This window comes from Thrips palmi, unplaced genomic scaffold, assembly GCF_012932325.1.
Source record: "Thrips palmi isolate BJ-2018 unplaced genomic scaffold, TpBJ-2018v1 HiC_scaffold_2, whole genome shotgun sequence".
NCBI classification, from domain to species: domain Eukaryota; kingdom Metazoa; phylum Arthropoda; class Insecta; order Thysanoptera; family Thripidae; genus Thrips; species Thrips palmi.
The window spans coordinates 7148576-7163937 of record NW_023144629.1 but is presented as its reverse complement, the minus strand read 5'-3'; the positions used below and the strand labels follow the sequence as shown (position 1 = coordinate 7163937).

Sequence of the window (15362 nt, the reverse complement as noted above, 5' to 3'; positions counted from 1 at the left end):
GCATTTCGTCACGTCCCTGGTCACGTCCTTCTTCACTTCTCGGTCACTTCCCTCGTCACGTCCGTGTCACGTCACGCGTCGCCAGACCGCCACATGACGTGCCGCACGCCCGTGGCCCGGCTCGTCCGCGAACAGACTGAGTTCCCGCCTTGGGCCGCGCCTCCCCGCCGCCAGGCTGGCCGTGGCTAGCCGTGGCCGGCCTCCCTAGCCGCGGGTAGCGCCCCGCGCCCGCGCTCTATCTGCCGAGCGATTCAGAGGATCGGCGTGTCACTCCGTCTTTCCCGCACCCCAGTGGACAACCCTGTGAGTGCGACAGAGACAGAGCGACCAAAACGTCTCTCGGAATCAGCCTGCTGGGTCCTTCTAGCCGCCGACGCCCCCACGCCGCGCTAGAGACCCGGGACAGGCGCCCTGCCAGCACTCCCGTCCCGTCCGCCCCGCCACGGCCCCGCCCTGTCCCTGCCGCCTCCCAGTAACCGCGTGGTGCCGCAGCCGTATCGGCGATCGGATAGGCGATCCGTTGTTTTGGCTGTCTGTCCTTAGACAACATTTAATGCAGTGATGGCCCAAGGGGTTTCTTAAAAACTTAAACGAAGTACTAAAATTAAATATTAAATTCTAAATAAAAATCCTGAAATGACAATGAGCTGTGTGTGGCTTTGACTTTAATTAGTAATTTTAGAGAAAGTAAATTTCAACTCTTGATCCGGTTTGTTGATCAGTAAAGTCTTGCAATCTAGTTCCTTCTTTGAAGTCCAAATAATTTTGTGGTTGTGAACAATCTGAAATATCATTTGGGCATCAAACAATGCATCAGGCCCCATAAATATGATTATTACAGAGTAAAGAAAAGCACCCTTACCCTCAGTAGCAATGTCAACAGGTGTTGTTCAGCCAAGCGACGAGCTATGCAAGAACGAGGTCCATGCCCAAATGGCAAGACAAGGAATGGATTGTCTTTAACTTGCAAAGGGCTGCCTTTTATCCATCTCTCAGGTAAGAATTCATTGGGTCTGGCAAAATATTTCTCAAGTCGACATGATATTTGGTTTTGAGTGACAATATTGGTCTGAAAAAAATTATACAATTACATAGTTAAAACTACATTATTATGAATGCACATTCAGTCATATTTTTTGAAAACATTACAAACTTACTCCCTTTGGTACGTTGTACCCGGACAATACAATGTCCTGTGTTGCAATTCTACCAACACCCACCGATATGGGGCTCATTCTGAAGACCTCCTTGAGAACTGCGCGGGCGTACGGAGCATTTGCTAGAGTTTTTGCTGTCACAGGATCCTCAGGTGACTGTAGAATTTTCTGGGATTCAAGCCGAAGAAAATTTTGGACCCTTTCATTTTTTGCCAAGTAATACAGAGCAAAGGATGCTGTGTATGCAGTCTGAAAAGCAATTATTTATTCTTGTTTAGATAAAGAGCTTTCAAAATCAGCTTCAGTAAAGAAATTCTGATGAGCAGCATTTACTTACAGTGTCAATTCCAGCAAGAAGCAAATCTACTGACATGCCAACCACATCTTTATAGTCTAAGTTAGGGGATGAGAGGTACAACTCGAGCAGAGATGGGACGGTATTTTCTGATTCTTCTTTATTTTCCTTGGCTAAGGAATCTGCCTTTTCCTTCACCAATTCCACTGCAACACTAAGGGCCATGTGGGTCACTCAACATGTTTGCAGTGGGACTATAAGACCAGGGACCAACCACAGTAAATGCCTTTAAGTGGATTCTATTTTTAAAAAATCAAGCAACTGATTGACTGTAGGGAAAAGGCAAACTTACTCTTCCATATACAACATGGCACTCTCAAATTTCTTCCACGACCTGGCTTTCTTTACATTTTTCTCATTGTCTAATGTTAATACCAGACTGTTAGTTGTCAGAGCAGCATCCATTAAACGAGAAGACATGGAATCAGGTTTCATTTCGTTGGTTGAGAAGCAGTCAAATTTTTTATCAAATGCAACTAAACAAGTCACTGTAAAATTTTTTAGACATTAAAAGGTGCCTCTATCTGCGTGGATTATGGAAAAAAACAGAAAAGAACTCACATTGTAGAAACAGCCGTGATAATTCTGGCAGATAGTCATCTCTTTGTTGCATTAAACGAGATGCAACAAATTCTTGAATTATGTTATCAGTGACAGGTAAATAAGCTCGCACAGCCTGAGGAGCACTAAAGCCTTTCTGAAATTCCTTCCGTAGCTTCCACCAATCTTCCCCATTCCTAAAATTAAGAGAAAAGTTCACACTAAGAATGAGACAATACATGTAACAGGAGTAGAAGGAAGAGGAGACCAAAACCATACGTAGTGAGTAAACCTCCAGTATTATAAACATGAGGACGATCTTTCCGTAATACGCCAACAGCAAGATGACTTCTTCGTTGAGGTAGATTGTTTTCAGACAGAAACAGGTGTTCCATGTCATTGGGATCAAAGATCCACACAACAGAATTTCCAGGTACAATTTCTTCTCTAACGATGGGGCCATACTTCAGGTACTTTTTGAGACCAGTCTTGTGAAGTTGTGTAAAACTGTAAACCCCTTTAAACAGAGACAAAAATAAGTATCAGTCACAAGGAGGAAATGTATCAATTTTCAATGCCAATTTAACTTACCCATTAAATACAGGTAGATGGTTCCAACCACAGGAAGAGATTTTGGTCCAGGAATTTCATGGAATTTCTTGACACTTTGCTCTGGATGACATTTTGGATCTTCTGCAAGACTGACACTTGTTCTAACACTCACCAGTGGTTTGAGATGGTGTCTTCGAAATGTTTGAGTCAGAAATCTCGATGAAGTGGCAAGACGCATGATTGTAGACCTCTGTTGAGTAGAAAACACTCAGTTTGAAACAGACTTTGGTTTCCAACAAGGCCCGACACAACACCACCTGAACCAGAAGGCTCCAAGAAATACAGTGAGGGAGTTGGCTATAAAACGACAGAGGTAGATGTAAAGAAGGACTGGCTTCCCCTCCTTCCCCTCAGCTAAAGTCATTGAAATTCAGAACATGGACCTGAGGCCAGACCAGAATACTGAATGAAGCATGTCAATTCAGTTTCTGGTAGTCTGTAACCTTCGATAAGCAGTTCAAAGTCAAGAGCTCAAGAGTCAACAAGTAAACGTTTGCCAGGACGGACCAGACAATTCAGGCTATTAGCGAAATTAAAAATTAATTTAAACCAGTTTAAAATTAGTTTGTGGCGAACTACAGTTTCAGCTTCAGTGGCAAATGGGCAGCTAAACACAAGTGCTCAGTTGACATATAAAGTGAGGACAGGAAGACCATATGCACTGGATGCCCCTTACCCAAGACAACAAAACAAACGTTCAGTACAGTGTAGTGGGAGGAGCGCCGGTCGAGCTGTCTGTTCCGCGGTGTACTGTGTGTGACAACCAAACCCATGTACGTCTGCTCCTACGTCTCTTCTGAAAGCTCAGCTCGGAGACCAAACGCACGGCAGACAATAGTTCCACGAACCCTATTTGCTGATGCAGCACTGGAAAGCAACAGGCAGCAGCCTGCCCTGTAGCAGCACAACAATAACAACAACAACACCTGTGCACACTCGGGGGGAAAGAAGAAGCCGGTCCAACAACACACTTCGCAGCAACTGACCACTAAATGCAATGGGCCAAAATTTGTCACACTTTAGGTAGAGGTGGATTCGAACCGGTGCCCTTACCAGCAGTTCAGTTCCTTGATCGGTAGCGATGGCGATACTCCGGGCTGTCGGCTGGCTGGCTGGCTGGAGGCGGCTTTGCTTCTGCTGTGGAATGCACGAGCATTCGGCAGCCAACCTCCATCATCCCGCTTACATCCCATCCGTCACGTCCTCGAGTCCCAAAACTTTCAGAGAGACAGAGTTATCATTTTTAAATGTATTAAAAATTAAATGGTCTCATTAACATGCACAAATTAGAGGCTTTTATCGTACAAGTACATCACTAGCTGGTCGTGTTAGGTTGGCAGCGTTCTAAGGCACCAGTTTGGTTTTTGTGTACACTTGACACCCTTGCTGGTGTACAGAATTTTTTCTCGCGGAACTGCGAAAAAAATGTGTTTTGACAAGACGCCCTGCCACCTACTTTCTTAATTTTCAAAATCATTAAAAGGCAATAAGTTTACACGAGTTGAACTTGTTAAGAACGTAAGTATTTGACACTATGGAGGTTAGGTGACATACACCAGACGACATCATCTGACACATATTTGTTATAATTTGCAATGGGTTTCGGCAGACATTAAATTAAGTAAGGATCGATGTCACTTGATTCTTATGCATCGCATGCCACTCTTGTCCTTAAATCTCGAGTATTACTGTTTCATTCTCCATTGTTGTATCAATGTTTCCTTCCGATCATAAAGCTATTCAGTTTCGCAAGCCTGTAATTAATGTTTTGTTACCCTTCAAACTTCAGGGTCCCTTCAGCAAACAGAAAAAAATGTTGGGTAAGAGATTAGTTGATGATGAGCCAGACCACGCCCTGGAAGATGAAGTCGTTCAAGAAGTACTGAAGGAAGGAACAGACTTGCGGCAATATTCTCATCAAATAGAACTGGAGCTGCGTGATGTAGAAAATCAAGCTATCAAGGATTATACCAAAGAAAGCACAAACATAGCTCATCTTCACAATCAAATCACAGCTTGTGATAAGATCTTAGAGGTACTATAACTATTAAAATCCATCAGAAAGGTTGCATCCAGAAACACTATTTGGGCTAAATATGTTTTACTTGCAGCGCATGGAGACTATGCTTCTCGGGTTCCAATCAGATTTGGGAAGTATAAGCACAGAAATACTGTGTCTTCAAAAGAAATCCATTGATATGAGCCAGAAGCTCCAAAATCGACAAGCTGTCCGTGCTCCTATTGCTCAATTTATTAATGATCTCGCCGTTTCAGAAGCACTGATAATGTAAGCAGCTTCTTGAATCTAAAAGCTGATTTTTCTTTTGACTTTAAATATTTTTTCAAAGGGTAGTGTTACACCTTGTTTTTGTTTCAGAGGGGTTGTTGAGGCGCCTGTAGCTGAGAAAGAATTTATAACCCAACTGAAAGTTTTAAATCAAAAAATAAATTTCATGAAGGAGCAAACCTTTAAAGGTAATGCCTTCTTATGAAAGCATGTTTCCTAATTTGTCCCTGTAACTCTAATGTTTCTATTATTGTCTTGCAGATACTCGTTCATCTCAAGATGTGAGAGATATTGTGGAGAAACTTAAGCTCAAGGCAATTGCAAAAATTCGTGCTTATTTACTTGAGCAGATTTCAAAGTTTAGAAAACCAAATGCAAATTTTCAAGTTCCTCAAAATAATATGCTGAAATTCAAGTAAGTTTGGAGCCTCCATTCTTTTCTTCAGTGTATAGTAGTAAAATACTATATCCAGTTTAATTCACATTTCTGTTCTAGATTTTTCTTTGAATTTGTCATGGCTAATGAAAGGAATGTAGCTGAGGAAATATGTGCAGAGTACGTTGATACCATGGGAAAAATATACTTTTCATACTTCAAAGCTTATTCTACAAGAGTTTCGAAGCTCCAAGTAGGTGGAAGTTGTAACCTTTCCTTATGTTAGGAAAAATCGAAAAAAAAAATCTAATAATCACATTCTTTTTTATTTTCCAGTTTGAAGAGCATGCTAGCAAAGATGACTTAATGGGCATTGAAGATACTGGGTCTCGAGGCTTATTTTACAAAACTCCTTTAAAGAATAAAAGCACAGTTTTCACCATAGGTAGTCGAGGTGATGTTCTGAGCCCTGAAGGTCTAGAAGCTCCTATCATAGTGCCACATGCGGCACAGAAATGTGATGCGAGGGTGAGATTTTGTGAGCTATGACTGTTTTCCGTAAATCTGTATATCTCATGTAACATTGTTCTTGTCAATGATTTCGTTTATACATTACCATTGTGAATTTCTGCAGTATCCATTTGAAGCATTGTTTAGGAGCGAACAATTTGCACTGGTGGATAACAGTTGCAGAGAATTTCTTTTCATATGTGAGTTCTTCATGATGGGTGGATCAGCTGCCTTGGAGTTCTTTGACCAAGTGATGGGAAAGACCCTTGGTCTTTTGATTGTAAGCCTCTACTAAATTTCCCCTCGCTGCTGTAACTTTTGGCAAATATTTTTAATGTTATTGTTTTTTGGTTGTTTTATTTTAACAGAAAAATCTTGAAACTTACACTCAAGATTGTTTTGATACTATAGCATTATTTCTTTCGGTGCACATTATCTTACGCTATCAGCTTCTCTGTCATAAAAGAGCAGTTCCTGCTCTGGATCATTACTTTGATACCCTTCAAGGAATCATTTGGCCTCGGTCAGTTCTACCTTAAGATAAAAAAATGTCTCTTTCTATCTATGGGAATACTAATGTAACACATGCTTTTCTTTTCAGGTTTGAGTATATTTTTCAGCAGAACATTCAGAGTGTAAGAGATTGTGATCCAACCAAATTTGGGAAAGAAATGCGACCACACTATGTAAGACAATTGAGACAAGATTAGCTTTGTTCTTAAAATTCCATCAGATTTAGTGTGACCTACAGTCTCTCTTTGTGTACAGATCACTCGCCGTTATGCAGAGTACAGTGCTGCTATTCTTGGTATAAGTGAAAATTTCCCCAATGATTTAGTCACTCGGTTGTTAGCTGAACTCCAAGAAGAAGTTGAACTGTTTATTCTCCGTATGGCAGCAATATTCCAACTACGTAAAGAGCAGCTTATATTTTTGATAAATAATTATGACATGGTCTTAAGTGTTTTAACGGTAAGTTTAATGAAGATTCCGTTGGAATCTCACCTGTATTCATGCACCAGTATCTAATTATTATCATTCTCATTCTTTAGGAACGAACTCGAGAAAACTCTAAAGAAGCTGAATGTTTTAGAGAGCTGCTGACCTCTCGTAGTGCAGAATATGTTGAAGAAATTCTGTCACCGCACTTTGGAGGCCTCATGCAGTTTGTCAAGGAAGGAGAAGCTTTGGTTGACAAGAATCAGATGGATGAGCTGAAGAGGCAGGAAAGTAAGTCACTTTATGTTTATTGAGAGAGCTTCATTTTGAAGGATGTGGTATCCAGCACTAATAATTTTCTGTACATTCTTTGCAGAGAAAGCTCTAGCCCTGGTGCAAGCTTTTAATGCAAACTGGAAAAAATCCCTGGAGGATTTAAATCGTGAAGTTCTCACATCATTTTCCAATCTTGTCACAGCTTCCTCTTTACTTCAGTTGGCCTTAACCCAATTAGTTCATTACTATCATCGCTTTCACAAGCTCCTTTCAACTGCAGGCCGAGCACAGCTTACAAACATTCACCACATTATGGTAGAAGTGAAAAAGTATAAAACTAGTTTCTCATAAGGTTTGAGGCAATATCAGCAAGATCTGTTCAAGTGTATGTTGAAACTAATATAAAAGCTGATAAAAATGGTTGAAGTTGTGAAGTTCTTGTCAAGAGATTTTCATTTGTGATTTGTTTAGGAAATGGGCAGTGAGAAAAGAGACAATACTTTGGGGCATGTCATTGTACATTTTGGAGATATTTATTCAGTTGAGTTTGTTTAAATCATGTTCTTACAGTAGAAGGGTGGAGGTCTTCAATTATTCGAGCTTTTATTATACATGAATTTTATTCCAGCTTTTCCATTTACCTATATCCTTTTATCCATGGACCTTTTGAATGCCTCTGCCCATCTACATTTTCAATAGTTACCTCTGTTGTGTTATTCTTACTCATTTCTTTTCCTCAGTTTTCTTTCTGTGTTAAAGGAATCAAGAAGTAAATCTGTTGATTTTAAATACCAACTTCTCTCTTTAACTACGTAACTCTTTCACAATGTCCCCACACATGTGGAATCACATTCAAGAGTGAGCGTGAGGTGAGAACTTCACTTTGGTTTCGTTCCTGCGAAACAGACCAAATAATCAAAATCTTCCTTGCTGCATGTCCAGACTCATGACCTTGAGCAATATGCATTAGAAAAAGAGAATTGCACCATAGGTTCTAGGTCAGGGATTTCCAATTACAAAACACTAAAAAGGAAATTTTGTTTTATTTCTTGGGTTATTTTATAACAAAGAATTAACAGTAGGTGTTGCACAGTAACAAGTTGAGAGACAGATAATTATGCCATATTTTCAACTTAAATATCATGGACGTTGGAAATGAGTATGTGATGAAGGTAATCGTTGAGGAGGTCGCCGAGTTGTGGGGTCGGGCACTCGGGTGTTCTGGTTATGGTACACCCGGGGAAGTTGTTGAGCAGACCTGGTAGGAGCCCTTTGTCAGGAAGCATCATGGGGCTGGGGAACATACCCAATACGCTCCCGAACAATGTCCTGTTTAGTTTTTGTAGGTCCGTCCCATGTTGTTTGGGCTGGAGTGCCTTTTTTGGCTTCAATTTCCTTCCTCATTGATTCATATTCCTGGGAAGAGAAAAAGTTGAGGCACTATTAAGCCTGCTGCGGGTATTTCTAAATGAAATTGAGTAGAAGATGAGGTACACAAACTAAGCCAAAACTTGTCGTCTTTAGGGACTATGAAAGTGTTGTGAGCCAATATTTGCATTAATTTGAAAGGTTAAAGTCCTTCATTAAACATCTGCCTTACCTGTAAATCATCCAATTTCAGGACTACTCTTGTGGGACTTCTACGAATCATCTTTAGTTTATTGTCTGTAAAGAAAGTCTATGTCTCATTGTTGCATTTGATTGAAAAATTGGGTTTTACAGATTGGCAGGTGACAAGAAAATAAACAACACTTAAGAAACGAAAGGGACGGCAATTTTACCTGAGAGATTTTCCTATAGGGTCAAACCAATTTAAACCGCAAAACGGCAGATTTTGTGCATCCTTTTGTCAATTCAACCTCAACCTCTCAACTCGAAAGAAAATAAACAAACCTTGTGGCACCTGAAAGACTTGGTTTGGCCTCAGAGCGGCGCGCGGTCAGTGGTGGGGGTGAGCGAGAGAGGCTGCAGGCAGAGATGCGTAGTCCACAGCGCTGCCGCCGCCTCCGTAGGGGGGCGTCGATAATAATTCAGAGGGAAGTACCAGGACGGTCATTGGACGCAAAACAAGACCTTCTTTTATTTTCAAATATTTATTAAGCAATTTTTAGCAACATCATTTTGACAATTTCAATAATATTTTGATGTCACATTTGGTATAATCGAGCACAGCTGTAAAAACCCATTCATTGGTGCAAGAATATTGCTGTAGGTTCATATGTATAATCATGATAAATATACCAGAACTGGGTAACAAAAAGAGTCAGGAGATCAGATGCTTATTTACAAATTATCAACAATCAAAAGCAAATACATACTTGTAACTATTTGTACATACAAATGCATACTAAATTCATAATGTTTGTATCCCAAATCTGACAATGCATTTCCACTTGTCATTTGGCTGTCAGTCACCGTAAGACAGATATTCTCTATCTTCATTTAGTTTACCATACAAAATGTGGGCAATGAATTTGGTTGGCCTAATCAGTCTTTGACGCACCTAACTCATTTAATCTGTTCCTAAAATCTCACAGTCAAGGTGAATATAGTACTCAACCTCGCAAAAAATGCATTGCCCTTTGCAATTTTATGGAGATGGCAATCTGATTTTATCAGAAAGCAAAACAAAAAATGTTGACTAGAATTTAAAAAGGTCATACCACACCTTTTTTGGCCTTCTCTGTTCTCATGTTATTCAAATACATTTTTTTAATATTGGTAATATTTTGGTAGACCAGTTCCCCGATTTCGAAATAACCATTTCGAGTAAGTGCTATCTAAGTATCTTTGGTTTTGGCATAAACTATGACAATTTTCTTTTTGAACAATATGAAAGGAAAATCGCATGAGGTGGCCCAAAAATTGTAATGTGCACCTAAAATTTGTAAACATCTGTTTTTTTTATGGCCAGTAACGGGTCACAATACTACATTATGAGCACCAGCCTGCATACGCAATAATGTTGCATCAGTCATTGATTCTTTGAGAAAAGGAAATAATCCTTGAAATCATGCTTATTGTGTCACGCAGGAGGGATAAAATTTCCTTGAAACTTTTTAAAGGGACACTTATTGTCAACACACTTAATTACATGGTTGGCCTAAATGCATAGGAGCTTGAGAAATTATGAATTTTCCATTTTGAACACTGATTGATATTGACCAGTTATCTTACTTAATTCAACCATAAATATGAATTACAGTGGTTGTAAGAATTTTCAAGGATACCACTACTGAATTTAATACACACTCGGGGTCTCAAACATATCGGCATATAGTAGTTTATGAGCACAAAAAGGGACTCACATGTCACCATTCTGACATCTAGGTATTGGCTCACTGTCAAACTACTACTGTATCTACTAGTAAACTTGGTCCTGGAAGCAAATCTTTAATTTAGGAAAGTTACATTTACATGGAAAACGAATTGTATATTAAGTGGCAACAAAAAAGCAGATACAGCATATTTATATAAATTCTAATCAGCTTTAGGGGAGTACCGATGCCCAATATTTTTTCTTTCCAAATCTACTTGTGATATGCCAAGGTGATATGATATCAACTAGGAGGCTCTAAATCACGAAATCTCAAATTTACTTTGAACACTACACTATCATTTTCAATCCCTTTCTAATTAGAACCCAACAAACTCCAGGCAATTATTAATTTAACAAAAAGGAAACAAATTATTGAAACACAGACATGTGGAGGAAATAAACTTTCCACTCTGTAAAATTTGTCTTTTTAAAATTTATTTTAGTGGATTAGCCCTGTATTGGCAAGGATAACAGCAAAATGAGAATACGAACAAACAAAATATGGGCTCACATCTTAGATACTCACAATTAAAGGTATTTTATCTACAGCACATAGCATTGAGTTAACACTTTGCTATATCTGAGTAACAAAACAATGCATTTACAAATGTATTGTGTACAATGTCCATACACATAGATATATAACTATACATATTTATAAATGTATGTTCAACAATTCGGTGAAAAATCAAAGCCCACCCCCCCAAAAAAGAGAGGAAAAAAGAAAACAAACGCCAAGAAATTATTACACAAACAGGACAACCCATCCAGCAGGTATTATGACAGTATCTGATCTGTGGTTATAGTACCCTATGTACCAACAGTATTGAAAAACTAGCCACCTCAAAAGAAATCCTGAAGCAAGGATTGATTTACCAAAGCAAGGGGGTGGGTATGGGCAGAGATGCTATCTACTTTTGGACTATAAGCGGAATGTAAAACAAACCATGTGATGCAAGTCCATCCTGCTTGCTCCATTAAAAACAAATGAAGCATTTCTTTTGTCAGTACAGACATTAATGCCCAATTTATAAGAAAATAACAAAGTGAGCGCTTATGCTCAGTATGTACAAAGAATTAGGACTCTGTATGTACATCCTTTTAACACAGTGATACAATAGTACATTAAAATTAAGTACAAAATGACTCACCTCCCATATTTACATGAACACAAAATAATACAGTGCCATACAAAGTGGACCATTATTACTAAGTAACTTGTAAGTCAATAAAAGCGGAACTTACTGACTACGATAAGCAAAAGACAGTCTCTCTGATTGACTTTGCCTGAGTCTTCACTGTGACGACTGCAACTCAGGATGATATGGCACTTTACTGTGAGCTTAAAAGACACAGTCTTCTAGAGGCTCCAAACATCATCTTTGGTAAAGAGCTAGCTTATGCAAAATATGTACATGCTACCGTTGCATCTTACACCATTTCTGAGACTTGTGTGAAAAGCAGGCAGAACTACCAACCCATGGGGCCACCTCAAATTTTTCTCAGTCTTAAAAAATTACAAATAATACATTAAATAAATAAATATAAAAACATTGCAAAATGACTAAATACAAAGGTAGTTAAAAATTGAGATAAACGAGGGTTTTCTTAAACCCTTTGATACTTAAAAACATTTGAATGGAGACTTTTTTCTGTCTCAGATAAATATCAATACTGACAATGAAACATCTCAAATGATAGTCAACGTTCCAAGACTATCACACCACTCTGGGACTCCACGCGCACAGCTTCAGTGTGCGAACTCGCCATCGCCACTGGACGCCAACGGGAAGCTGGCCGAGTCCCTGGTGGCGTTGTGCAGGTCCCCGCCGACCGCGGTGCGAAGGTGCTGCTGCAGGTGCTGCTGGAGTCCGTACTTGAGCGAGGGCGACATGCTGTGGTCCTTGAAGCAAGGCATGTTGATGCCCGCGGCCCCCATGCCCGCGCCCTGGCTGGCATTCCCCCGCATGGCCATGGCGGCGGGCTGGCCCAAGGGCTGGCCCTGGCCCTGGCTCTGGCCCGGGTGGTACAGCATGACGCCGTTGTGGTGCGTGGGGATGGTGGAATGCTGCCGAATGAAGTTGCTGCAGCTGCTGGCCAGTTGCTGCTGCTGCTGTTGTTGCTGCTGTTGCTGCTGCAGCATCGCGGAGGCGCCGTGCGCGGGCAGCGTGGCGCAGTGCTGCTGCGCGGCAGGGGGCGGTGGCGGTGGCGGCGGCAGCGGCAGCGTCGCGGCGGAACCGGCGCCGAAACCGAGGCCGTAGCCGTACCCCGAGGAGCCCAGCGACGTCCTGCCGTAGTCGGGCTGGTCCGTGAACGACGTCATCCTCATGTTGGTGGCGCGACCGAACTTGTCGTCCTCGCCGTCCTTGGACGAGGGCGTCTGCTTGTGGCGCCGGATCACCACCGTGTCGTCGTGGCCGTTGAGCTGCAGCGTGGCGGGCACGCCCTGCACGCCCCCAGCCGCGCCGCCGCCATTCTCCGCCACCTCGCGCACCGGCTGCAGGCCCGGCAGGGCCTTGATGAGGCCGAGGCCGTGGCTGCCGAGCCGCTGCTGCAGCGACATGGGCTCGGGCGGCGCGGGCGGCGGCGGCGACTCGTCGTCGTCGGCCAGGGCGGGCTGCGGCGGCTTCAGGGTGACGCCCTGCGACGGCTTGCGGATGCTCGAGTAGATGGGCTGCGACTGCAGCTTGAGCACGGTGGGCACGGTGGCGGGCGGCACCATGGCGGCCATGGTGGGCACCATGGTGGGCCCTGCGCCGGAGCCAGGCGGGGCCATGCCGCGCGTCAGCGAGAAGCTCTTGTACTGCGGCGGTGGCACCCGCGCCGGCTCCAAGCACAAGTCCGCTACGCTGTTGGCACGCCGCGCCTGCTGCTGTTGCTGGTACTGGAACTGGTACTGCTGCTGCTGCTGCACTTGCTGCGGCTCGTACTTGAGCTGCTCGTACAGCTTGGGCTGCGCGCTGGACTGGCTGGCCGACTGGCTGGCCGAGTGGCTACTGCTGGAGTGCACGCCACTGGTGTCGCTGTGGCTGCTGTGGTCGCTGTGCGTGCCGCGGTGGCTGAGGCCCGGCGGCGAGGCCGTCGCGCACCCCGAGCTGTCGCCGCCGCTGCTGCTGGCCTCGGACCGGTCACTGACGCTGGCGGCGGACCCGGGGCCGGGCGGAACGGACGTCACCTGCAGCATGGGGAGCATGGCGTCAAAGGGGATTCAAAGAGACAGGCCACGCAGCCTACAAGGCCGTCGCCACGCCAATGCCGTCAGTTCGACTCAGTGCTGTGATGCCTTTGTGCAGAGGGGCAGCTGTGAAACCAAGGGGGAATAACTCTGGCCAAATTTGTACTCCAAAATTCATCTAAAATTTAAAAATCACTAAATGTTATGAAATTTTTTGAAGTTTTTGGCAAAATTTGGCAGTTTTTGCCCGAAATTCAATGTATTTCCAGTGAAATTCATTTGATTTGTACGCCGAAATTCAAAATGATTTCCCCTTGTGTGAAACGATTAGTAAAGCAAAACGGCAACGTGCTTGTGTGATGAAGCGTGGTGAACAGTGACACTCGCCCCGTCGTCACAAGCAGTGGCCACGAGAACACCAACATGGTTACCACACTAAGTGCGTGTGACAGTAAATGTGACTGAAAAACTGGAATACACTCCATACAAGACAATGTGTACATCTAAACAACAACAAACAAACATTAAGCTCCCTCGCAATAAACAAATATACATCCCCTAAACTTTGACTCACAAATCTACATGTATCGTACGCAGTGAGTGATCTGTGTTACCGCTAGCTTAGCTAAGTGTACAGAAATGCAGTGTTAATATCAAGCAAACACTAGGCAGAGAAGACAGGGCAGGGAAGCCCATCATTTGAGCCAGTATCACAATTTAATTTGGGGGCATCTCAGACAACTTCTCGGCCCACTCGGCCCCAGCCTTCAAGATGGCGCACTGCCCCGCCTTCTCCAACGACGACAAAGCAATAGGCGCCCGACACCAGAAAAGCACAAAAAATAAAGAAAATACCGTTCGCTTCGAAAACCAGCCAACCATTACCTGTATGCATACTGGCTGGTACATTCAAAGGTTACACACTAGGAACATGAACATGACACAAGGACTAACGTTTGGGGGCGGCGGCGGGAGGTCGTCCAGGTCCGGGAGGGGAGCCTCGTCTACGTCAGAGGCCGTCGTCAGGGGCTCGGGGGTCAGGAGGGGGCTGGGGTCTTCGTAGTCGCCGCGCGGCTGGCCGGTGTGGCCTCGCCCGGGGGGTGGGTGGCCCTGCAGGCCCTGTTGGCCGTAGTGGCTTCCGGACAGGTTGCCGGGGACCGCGGCCGCGGCGCTGGAGGCGGCGGCAGCAGCGACGGCGCAAGCTCCGTGCAGCTGTCGTCAAGGACAAGGTCACCCAGAGCCAGAACCACGTCGTCCTCCACGGCGTCGTGGCGCCGGGTCGCAAGGAGCCAACAAAAGACACACAGCCCCTCCCACGGTGGGCCAGAAGACCGGAGGGGGCGGTCAAAACTCTCGACGCGTTTTGAGCTTTGCAATCCCTAAACAGGACTCGAACCGAAGGTGTGACCCCACCGATGGATCCCTCGCTTGGAGAGCGATCCATTGGTAGGATCACACGTTCGGTTCGAGTCCCATTTAGCGACTCTAGGCTCAAACCCCGTCCGGGGTTTTGTCCGCCTCCACCGGTCTTCCGGCCCACTGGCCCACTACGCCTCCTCGCCCCCGCTTACCTGGTTGCTGGCGGGCATCTGCGCCACGAGGGGCAGCTCCTGGAGCAGGGCGTAGTCGCCGTCGTCCACCACGGCCACGCCGTTCTCTCGCCTGCGGCAAAGAAATGGAGAGTATAGTTTTTAACACGTTGGCTGCAAAGGATGCAAGGGCGATGGGTGGTTCACACTGTGAATCCACCCGTCAACCCTGTCCTCGCGGCGACCAAAGGAAAAGTTAAACAGCCGAACCCCACCGGGGGCCCCGT

At 44.0% G+C, this 15362-nt stretch overlaps 3 protein-coding genes across 6 annotated transcripts; 1 reads left to right on the top strand and 2 right to left on the bottom strand.

Moving 5' to 3' along the window:
* Positions 1-637: 637 nt before the first annotated feature.
* Positions 638-3817, bottom strand: LOC117647070 (cytochrome P450 302a1, mitochondrial-like). 4 transcript variants are annotated; one of them, XM_034388567.1, is made up of 9 exons: positions 3718-3817; positions 2644-2854; positions 2332-2569; positions 2074-2249; positions 1805-2000; positions 1495-1666; positions 1158-1406; positions 863-1069; positions 638-782 (listed from the first exon to the last, which is right to left on the bottom strand). In XM_034388567.1, the coding sequence occupies exons 2-9, from the start codon at positions 2840-2842 to the stop codon at positions 666-668; spliced, it is 1554 nt and encodes a 517-aa protein (XP_034244458.1). In that variant the 5' UTR covers positions 2843-2854; positions 3718-3817; the 3' UTR covers positions 638-665. The 4 variants fall into 4 exon arrangements, with proteins under 4 accessions (XP_034244458.1, XP_034244460.1, XP_034244457.1 ...); XM_034388569.1 differs by lacking the exon at positions 3718-3817 and adding an exon at positions 3513-3644; XM_034388566.1 differs by lacking the exon at positions 3718-3817 and adding an exon at positions 3369-3504.
* A 167-nt stretch (positions 3818-3984) lies between these two features.
* On the top strand, positions 3985-7847 carry LOC117647069 (vacuolar protein sorting-associated protein 52 homolog). The gene is made up of 13 exons (XM_034388565.1): positions 3985-4182; positions 4454-4699; positions 4776-4951; positions 5042-5139; positions 5213-5366; positions 5448-5580; positions 5664-5855; positions 5962-6117; positions 6206-6360; positions 6439-6523; positions 6606-6809; positions 6890-7067; positions 7153-7847. Exons 2-13 carry the CDS (start codon positions 4478-4480, stop codon positions 7401-7403), a joined length of 2004 nt encoding a protein of 667 aa, XP_034244456.1. The 5' UTR covers positions 3985-4182; positions 4454-4477; the 3' UTR covers positions 7404-7847.
* A 229-nt stretch (positions 7848-8076) lies between these two features.
* Positions 8077-8992, bottom strand: LOC117647072 (anaphase-promoting complex subunit CDC26-like). Its single transcript, XM_034388570.1, has 3 exons — positions 8834-8992; positions 8653-8717; positions 8077-8468 (listed from the first exon to the last, which is right to left on the bottom strand). The coding sequence occupies exons 2-3, from the start codon at positions 8701-8703 to the stop codon at positions 8328-8330; spliced, it is 192 nt and encodes a 63-aa protein (XP_034244461.1). The 5' UTR covers positions 8704-8717; positions 8834-8992; the 3' UTR covers positions 8077-8327.
* Positions 8993-15362: the final 6370 nt, after the last annotated feature.